Source organism: Coturnix japonica, unplaced genomic scaffold, assembly GCF_001577835.2.
Source record: "Coturnix japonica isolate 7356 unplaced genomic scaffold, Coturnix japonica 2.1 chrUnrandom460, whole genome shotgun sequence".
Lineage (NCBI taxonomy): Eukaryota > Metazoa > Chordata > Aves > Galliformes > Phasianidae > Coturnix > Coturnix japonica.
In genome coordinates, this window is record NW_015439873.1 from 108,747 (window position 1) to 118,606 (window position 9,860).

Sequence of the window (9,860 nt, forward strand, 5' to 3'; positions counted from 1 at the left end):
TAAAACCCCATAGAGCCCCACAGACACCCCATACAGTCCCATATCCCCTATAGAGCCCCATAGAAACCCCGTATGTCCCATATACCCCCATAGAAACCCCATAGAGCCCCATATCCCCACACAGAGCTCCATAGACACCCCACAGAAACCCCATAGAGCCCCATATCCCCCCATAGCTCCCCATATCCCCCCACAGAGCCCCATAGACACCCCATAGAGCCCATAGAGCCCCATAGACACCCAATATCCCCCCATAGACACCCCATAGAGCCCCATATCCCCCATATCACCCCATAGACACCACATAGAGCCCCATATTCCCCCATAGACACCCCATAGAGCCCCATAGACACCCCATAGCGCCCCATATCCCCCCATAGAACCCCACAGACATCACATAGAGCCCCATAGGGCCCCATAGACACCCCATATGTCCCCATAGAAACCCCATATCCCCCAATAGACATCCTATAGACACCCCATTGATCCCTATAGAGCCCCATAGAAAACCCATATCCCCCCAGAGCCCTATAGACACCTAATTGAAACCCCATATCCCCCATAGAGCCCCACATCCCCCCATAGAGCCCCATAGAAACCCCATAGAGCCCCACAGATCCCCATACACAACCCATATCCCCCCATAGTGCCCCATAGACACGCCATATCCCCCCATAGATCGCCATAGAGCCCCATAGACACCCCATAGAGCCCATAGAGCCCCATATCCCCCCATAGAGTCCCATAGAAACCCCATATGTCCCCATAGAGTCCCATAGAAACCCCATAGAGCCCCATATCCCCCTACATCCCCCCATAAAGCCCCATAGACACCCCATATGTCCCCACAGAGTCCCATAGAAACCCCATAGAGCCCCATATCCCCCTACATCCCCCCATAGAGCCCCATAGACACCCCATATGTCCCCATAGAGTCCCATAGAAACCCCATATGACCCCATATCCCCCATAAAGCCCCATAGAGCCCCATAGACACCCCATATGCCCCCATAGAGTCCCATAGAAACCCCATAGAACCCCATATCCCCCTACATCCCCGATAGAGCCCCATAGACACCCCATATGTCCCCATAGAGTCCCATAGAAACCCCATATGCCCCCATATCCCCCATAAAGCCCCATAGACACCCCATAGAGCCCCATAGACACCCCATATCCCTCCATAGATCGCCATAGGAACCCCATATGTCCCCATATCCCCCCATAGACCCCATAGAACCCCATATCCCCCCATATCCCACCATAGAGCCCCACAGACACCCCATATGTCCCCATAGAAACCCCATATGTCCCCATAGCTCCCCATAGAAACTCCAATGCCCCCATATCCCCCATAAAGCCCCATAGACCCCCCATATCCCCCATACCCCCCCGTTACCTTGTCCGCCATCTTGCTGGTTCCTGCCCCGTTTCGGCATCCCGCTCCACCTCGTGTCTCCGAAAGCCGGAAGTGCCTTCGAGGAACGGAAGTGACGTCGCAAGGACGAGAAGCGGAAGTGACGTCACGGCGAAGAGGCGGGAGGAGAGAAAAACTACAACATGGCGGCGGAGATGGGGCGGAAGCGGAAGTGACGTCACTGGGAGAGGAAGGACATGGAGTACGGGAGGAAAACTACAACATGGCGGCGGGGATGGGGCGGAAGCGGAAGTGACGTCACTGCGAGAAGCGGGGTCTGGAGTTCGGGAGGAAAACTACAACATGGCGGCGGGGATATGGCGGAAGCGGAAGTGACGTCGGCGCCAACCGGAAGTTGGGATAGAAAGAGGATAAAGTACAAAATAGCGGTGAGGGAAAGGACAAGCAGACCGGAAGTGACGTCACAAGGTAAAAGACCGGAAGTAGAGCATAGAGACACCGCGATACCGGAAGTGAGGTATAGGCTGACCGGAAGTTGTCCGCAAAAGGCGGAAAAGAACCGGAAGTAGGGCATGAAGACACTTGGATACCGGAAGTGACGTTCAAGCTGAGCGGAAGTGATTCCCGAAACCCGGAAGCTGGTTACCGGAAGTGAAGGGAGCAGGAAGAAACCGGAAGTTGGACTCACAGCCGGAAAGTAACGTCGATACCGGAAGTAGAAGAGCATGGAAACACCGGAAGCGGAGCAGAGCTCGGACCGGTCTGTGCCCTTGTGTTGTTCGCTCCGAAAACCGGAACCGGAAATCAAGGTCTTAAGAACACCGGAAGTCGCACAGTGTCACGTGTTAATGACGGGTACCGGAAGTGGCCGCGATGAGAGCCAGAAGCCATCGCATTGGCGGACCGGAAGTGGGGCTGCGGCAAAGCGGAAGTGAGTGCGAGCACAACCGGAAGTGGGGCTGCGGCAAAGCGGAAGTGACGCAACGTCATTGGCGCTGCGGTAAACCGGAAGTGGCTCGTGAAGCTACCGGAAGTCTCCCCTAGGAACAAACGCAACTCATTGGTTCCAACCCGGATGTGGGTGGGAGGGGCTGAAAGCGGAAGTCCCACCCACCGGAACCGGAAGTGAGCCCGTACAGTCGACTAGACGGGGTCAGCTCATTGCTTTAGAACCCGGATGTTGGTAGGAGGGGCTAAAGGCGGAAGTCCCTCCCACCGGAACCGGAAATGAGACCACACAGTCGACTTGGAGGCCTCCGCTCATTGCTTTAGAACCCGGACGTGAGTGGGAGGTGCTAAAAGCGGAAGTCCCTCCCACCGGAACCGGAAGTGAGCCTGTAAATCTTCCCAGATGCCCGTAGCTCGTTGGTTTCTAACCCGGATGTGGGTAGCGGGGACTAAAAGCGGAAGTCCTTCCCACCGGAACCGGAAGTAAGCCCGTAAAGTCGACTAGGAGGCCTGAGCTCATTGCTTCAGAACCCGGATGTGAGTGGGAGGGGCTAAAAGCGGAAGTCCCACCCACCGGAACCGGAAACGAGCCCTTAAATCCTCCTAGACTCCTGCAGCTCATTGCTTTAGAACCCGGATGTTGGTAGGAGGGGCTAAAAGCGGAAGTCCCTACCACCGGAACCGGAAATGGGGTCTTAGAGCCGACTAGGAGGCCTCAGCTCGTTCCTTTAGAACCCGGATGTTGGTAGGAGGGGCTAAAAGCGGAAGTTTCTCCCACCGGAACCGGAAGTGAACCCGTAAAGTCGACTAGACGGGTTCAGCTCATTGCTTTACTACCCGGATGTGGATGGGAGGGGCTAAAAGCGGAAGTCCCTCCCACCGGAACCGGAAATAGGGCCTTAAAGAAGCCGTCCGCCATGCCGACCGTGTTGGGCCTGGAGGGTTCGGCCAATAAAGTGGGAGCCGGGATCGTTCGGGACGGGGAAGTGCTGAGTAACCGCAGGGCGACCTACGTGACACCGCCGGGACACGGTAAGGACACACCGGAACTTCCCTTTTCACTTCCGCTTCCGGTTGATTGAAGCGTCTCCCATCTCCTTTCGTACTTCCGCTTCCGGTTGATTTCGAGCTCAACTTCCGCTTCCGGTTGCTGGAGAACCCCCTCTCCCTTTCTACTTCCACTTCCTGTTGGTGGAGGACCCCTCCCTCCTTTCTACTTCCGCTTCCCGTTGTTGGAGAACCTCCCTTCTACTTCCGCTTCCGGTTGATGGGTGACCACCCCCTTCCTTCCACTTCCGGTTAATGGAGGACACTCCCTCCCCTCCCCCCCCCCTTTTCCTTTTTCCACTTCCGGTTTTTCGGAGACCCCCACCCCCCACTTCCGGTTGATGAATACAACCCCCCCACCACACACTTCCGGTTTCGGTTTCCCCTGTTTCCATTTCCTGTTATGGAGACCCCACTTCCTGTTTATGGGGACCCCCACACTTCCACTTCCTGTCCCCCACTTCCACTTCCTGTCCCCCTTCCTCCACTTCCTGTCCCCCCCCACTTCCACTTCCTGTTAATGGATATCCACTTCCTGTTAATGGCGGCCCCCCCCCACTTCCTGTTTCTTCGGGGGTCACTTCCTGTCACGTGACCGTTTCCTTCCGGGTTCAGGTTTCGCTCCCGGCCCTGTGAGCCGCCATCACCGCGCCGCCATCTTGGGGCTGATCGAGGAGGCGCTGAGGGACGCTGGGATGGGACCGAAGGACATCGATGGGGTCGCGTTCACTAAAGGTGGGGACACATAGGGACACATAGGGACACATAGGGACCCATAGAGACCCATAGGGATCCATAGGGACCCATAGAGACACATAGGGACCCATAGGGACCCATAGAGACACATAGGGACCCCATTGAGATACATTGGGACACATAGGGACACATAGAGACCCATAGGGACCCATAGGGACCCATAGAGACACATAGGGACACATAGGGACACATAGAGACCCATAGGGACCCATAGTGACCCATAGAGACCCCATAGAGACCCATAGAGACCCATAGGGGGACATTGGGACCCATAGGGACCCATAGAGACACGTAGGGACCCATAGAGACCCATAGGGACCCATAGAGACCCATAGAGACCCATAGAGACCCATAGGGACACATAGAGACCCCATAGAGACCTCATAGAGCCCCATAGAGACCCCATAGAGACCCATAGAGCCCCATAGAGCCCCATAGAGACCCCATAGAGCCCCATAAACCCCCATAGAGCCCCATAGGGACCCCATCGACCCCATAGGTCCCCATAGAGCCTCATAGAGCCCCCATAGAGACCAATAGAGACCCATAGGAACCCTTTAGACGTTCATAGTGCCCCATAGCCCCCCATAGAGCCCCATAGGGACTGCATAGCCTCCTATATGTCCCCATAAAGCCCCATACAGACCCCATAGGCCCCCATAGAGATCCCATAGACCCAATAAATCCCCATAAAGCCCCATAGAGACCCATAGACACCCCATAGAGCCCCATAGAGACCCCATAGACCCCCATAGAGACCCCATAGGTCCCCATAGGGACCCCATAGACCCCCATAAACCCCATAGAGCCCCATAGAGACTCCATAGACCTCATAGCCCCCATAGAGCCCCATAGACCGCATAAAGACCCCATAGAGCCCCATAGGGAACCCATAGACCCTAATAGGTCCCCATAAAGCCCCATAGAGCCCCCTAGTCCCCCATAAAACCCCATAGTCCCCCATAGAGACCCCATTGAGACCCCTTAGAGCCCCATAGAGCCCTATGGATCCCCCATAAACCACATTAAGTCTCCCCCCCACTTATAGGGCCGGGGATGGGCGCCCCATTGGTGGCGGTGGTGCAGACACTGTCCCATAGAGCCCCATAGAGACCCCATAGACCCACACAGAGCCCCATAGAGACCCCATAGAGCCCCATAAACCCCCATAGAGACGCCATAGGTCCCCACTGTCTCCCATAGAGACCCCATAGAGCCCCATAGGGACCCCATAGACCCTCATAGGTCCCCATAAAGCCCCATAGAGACCCCACAGGCCCCCCTAGTCTCCCATAGTGCCCCATAGAGACCCCATAGAGCCCCATAGACACCCCATAGAGCCCCATAGAGACCCCATAGAGCCCCATATGGACCCCATAGGTCCCCATAGACACCCAATAGACCCCATAACATCTCCCCCCACTTATAGGGCTGGGGATGGGCACCCCATTGGCGGTGGTGGCAGTTGTGGCGCGGATGCTGTCCCATAGAGCCCCATAGAGCCCCATAAACCCCCATAGAACCCATAGAGACCCCATAGAGACCCCTTCGAGCCCCATAGGGATCCATAGAGCCCCATAGATACCCCATAGGTCTTATTGTCCCCCATAGAGCCCCATGGAGACCCCATAGGTCCCCATAGGGCCCCATTGTCCCCCATAGAGCCCCCATAGAACCCCATAGAGCCCCATAGTTACCCCACAACACCCCGTAGAGCCCCATAAAGACCCATACACACCCCATAGACCGCAATAGGTCCCCATAAAGCCCCATAGAGACCCCTAGGCCCCCACAGAGCCCCATAGAGACCCCATAGGGCCCCATAGGGACCCCATAGACCTCCATAGGTCCCCATAGAGCCCCATAGAGACCCATAGAGCCCCATAGAGACCCCATAGAGACCCCTTAGAGACCCCATAGAGCTCCATAGTCCCCCATAGAGCCACATAGAGATTCATAGAGACCAATAGAGACCCATAGGAACCCTATAGACGCTCATAGTCCCCCATAGACACCCCATAGAGCCCCATAGGGACCCCATAGACCCCTATATGTCCCCATAAAACCCCATAGAGACCCTATAGGCCCCCATAGAACCCCATAGAGACCCTATAGACCCTGATAATGAGTCCACAGTGCCCCATAGAGACCCATAGAGCCCCATAGTCCCCCATAGAGACCCATAGAGTCCTCATAAAGGCCCATAGAGACCCCATAGATCCAATAGAGCCCCATAGAGCCCCCATAGACCCCAATAGTTCCTCATAAAGACTCTATAAAGCCCCATAGTCCCCCATAGAGCCCCATAGGGACCCCATAGACCCAGTAAATCCCCATAAAGCCCCATAGAGCCCCACAGACACCCCATAGACCCCCATAGTGTCCAATAGAGCCCCATAGCCCCCCATAGGTACCCATAGAGACCCATAGTCCCCCATAGAGCCCCCATAAAGCCCCATAGAGACCCCATAGACCCCCATAGCCCCCCTTTGACCCCCACAGATCCCAATGGAGCCCCATAGACACCCCATAGACCCCCATAGAGACCCCATAGAGACCCCATAGAGCCCCATAGAGCCCCATAGAGACCCCATTAAGTCTCCCCCTCTCTTATAGGGCCGGGGATGGGCGCCCCATTGGTGGTGGTGGCGGCGGTGGCGCGGACGCTGTCCCATAGAGCCCCATAGAGCCCCATAGGGACCCCATGGACCCCAATAGGTCCCCATATATACCCCATAGAGACCCCACAGGCCCCCCTAGTCCCCCATAGTGCCCCATAGAGACCCCATAGAGCCCCATAAACCCCCATAGAGCCCCATAGACCTCATAGGGCCCCATAGGGACCCCATAGGTCCCCATAGACACCCCATAGACCCCATAACATCTCCCCCTACTTATAGGGCCGGGGATGGGCACCCCATTGGTGGTGGTGGCGGCGGTGGCGCGGATGCTGTCCCATAGAGCCCCATAGAGACCCCATAGAGCCCCCATAGACCCCCATAGAGACCCCATAGAGCCCCATAGGGACCCCATAGACCCCATAGTCCCCCATAGTGCCCCATAGACCCACACAGAGCTCTATAGAGACCCCATAGAGACCCCATAGAGACTCCATAGACCCCATAGTCCCCCATAGAGCCCCATAGAGACCCCATAACACCCCACAGAGACCCATAGAGACCCCATAGATCCCTATGGATACCCCATAGGTTCCCATAGAGCCCCATAGTGTCCAATAGAGACCCCGTAGAGCCCCATAGAGCCCCATAGAGAACCCATAGAACCCCATAGAGCCCCATAGACACCCCATAGAGCCTCATAGTCCTCCTTAGACCCCCACATATCCCAATGGAGACCCCATAGAGCCCCATAGAGACACCATAAAGCCCCATAGGGACCACATAGCCCCCTATATGTCCCCATAAAGCCCCATAGAGACCCCAGAGGCCCCCATAGAGACCCCATAGACCCAATAAATCCCCATAAAGCCCCATAGAGCCCCATAGAGACCCCATAGAGACCCCTTAGAGCCCCATAGAGCCACATAGAGACCCCATTAAGTCTCCCCCCCTCTTATAGGGCCGGGGATGGGCGCCCCATTGGCGGTGGTGGTGGCGGTGGCACGGACGCTGTCCCATAGGGCCCCATAGAGCCCCATAAACCCCCATAGAACCCATAGAGACCCCATAGAGACCCCTTAGAGACCCCATAGAGCTCCATAGTCCCCCATAGAGCCACATAGAGACTCATAGAGACCAATAGAGACCCATAGGAACCCTATAGACGCTCATAGTCCCCCATAGACACCCCATAGAGCCCCATTGAGACCCATAGACCCCATAGGTCCCCATAGAGCCCCATAGAGCACCCATAGAGACCAATAGAGACCCATAGGAACCCTGTAGACGTTCATAGTGCCCCATAGCCCCCCATAGAGCCCCATAGGGACCCCATAGAGCCCCATAGGGACCCCATAGACCCCTATATGTCCCCATAAAGCCCTATAGAGACCCCATAGGCCCCCATAGAGCCCCATAAAGACCCCATAGACCCAATAATCCCCATAAAGCCCCATAGAGCCCCACAGACACCCCATAGACCCCCATAGAGTCCAATAGAGCCCCATAGACTCCCATAGAGCCCCATAGAGGCCCATAGAGCACCATAGAGCCCCATAGAGATCTATAGAGCCCCATAGTCCCCCACAGAGCCCCATAGAGCCCCATAGAGACTCCATAGACCCCATAGAGCCCCATAGAGACTCCATAGGGCCCCATAGAGCCCCATAGAGACCCCACAGGCTCCCCTAGTCCCCCATAGTGCCCCATAGAGACCCCATAGAGCCCCATAGACACCCCATAGAGCCCCATAGAGACCCCATAGACCCCCATAGACACCCCATAGAGCCCCATAGAGACCCCATAGACCCCCATAGAGACCCCTTAGAGCCCCATAGAGACCCCATAGTGACCCCATATACCCCCCACCCCATAGAGACCCCATAGACCTCATAGCCCCCATAGAGCCCCATAGACCCCATAAAGCCCCATAGTCCCCCATAGAGACCCCATAGCCCCCCTTAGATCCCCATAGGTCCCCATAGAGCCCCATAGACCCCATTAAGTCTCCCCCTCTCTTATAGGGCCGGGGATGGGCGCCCCATTGGCGGTGGTGGCGGCGGTGGCGCGGACGCTGTCCCATAGAGCCCCATAACACCCCATAGAGACCCCATAGAGACCCCTTAGAGCCCCATAGATCCCCATAAACCCCTATAGAGACCCCTAGAGCCCCATAGTCCCCCACAGAGCCCCATAGAGACCCATAGAGACTCCATAGACCCCATAGAGCCCCATAGAGACCCCATAGGGCCCCATAGAGCCCCATAGGGACCCCATAGACCCCTATATGTCCCCATAAAGCCCTATAGAGACCCCATAGGCCCCCATAGAGCCCCATAAAGACTTCATAGACCCAATAATCCCCATAAAGCCCCATAGAGCCCCACAGACACCCCATAGACCCCCATAGAGTCCAATAGAGACCCCGTAGACCCCATAGACCCCCACAGATCCCAGTGGAGCCCCATAAGGCCACATAGGGACCCCATAGACCCCAATAGGTCCCCGTAGTCCCCCACAGAGACCCCTTAGAGACCGACACTGCCCCATAGAGACCCATAGGGCCCCATAGAGCCCCGTAGAGACCCCATAGAGCCCTATAGTCCCCCATAAAGCCCCATAGAGACCCCATAGGTCCCCCTAGTGTCTCATAGAGCTCCATAGAGACTTGATATACCCCCATAGGGAGCACATAGACCCCCCTAGGTCCCCATAGAGCCCCATAGAGACCCCATATTGTTCATCCCCCACTTATAGGGCCGGGGATGGGCGCCCCATTGGCGGTGGTGGCGGCGGTGGCGCGGACGCTGTCCCATAGAGCCCCATAGAGCCCCATAGGGACCCCATAGACCCCAATAGGTCCCCATAAAGCCCCATAGAGACCCCTAGGCCCCCACAGAGCCCCATAGAGACCCCATAGGGCCCCATAGGGACCCCATAGACCCCATAGTCCCCCATAGAGCCCCATAGAGACCCCATAACACCCCACAGAGACCCATAGAGACCCCATAGATCCCCATGGATACCCCATAGGTTCCCATAGAGCCCCATAGTGTCCAATAGAGACCCCGTAGAGCCCCATAGAGCCCCATAGAGAACCCATAGAACCCCAT

General features: G+C 56.4%; 2 protein-coding genes across 2 annotated transcripts in view; one reads left to right on the forward strand and one right to left on the reverse strand.

Annotated features, from left to right (window-relative positions):
- The window catches only part of APEX1 (apurinic/apyrimidinic endodeoxyribonuclease 1), a 28,620-nt gene extending 25,375 nt beyond the window's left edge, over positions 1-3,245 (reverse strand). Inside the window, exons 1-3 of the mRNA XM_015850445.2 lie at positions 3,207-3,245; positions 2,067-2,189; positions 1,400-1,475 (exon numbers count right to left, since the gene is read on the reverse strand). Coding sequence (XP_015705931.2) covers positions 1,400-1,475; positions 2,067-2,189; positions 3,207-3,245 — 238 coding nt within the window. The remainder of the gene's footprint in view (positions 1-1,399; positions 1,476-2,066; positions 2,190-3,206) is intronic.
- The window catches only part of OSGEP (O-sialoglycoprotein endopeptidase), a gene marked incomplete at its 3' end in the record, with an annotated part of 76,527 nt that continues 69,209 nt past the window's right edge, over positions 2,543-9,860 (forward strand). The window contains exons 1-2 of the mRNA XM_015850446.2: positions 2,543-3,358; positions 3,989-4,108. Of these exons, the coding sequence (XP_015705932.2) occupies positions 3,244-3,358; positions 3,989-4,108 (235 nt within the window). The remainder of the gene's footprint in view (positions 3,359-3,988; positions 4,109-9,860) is intronic.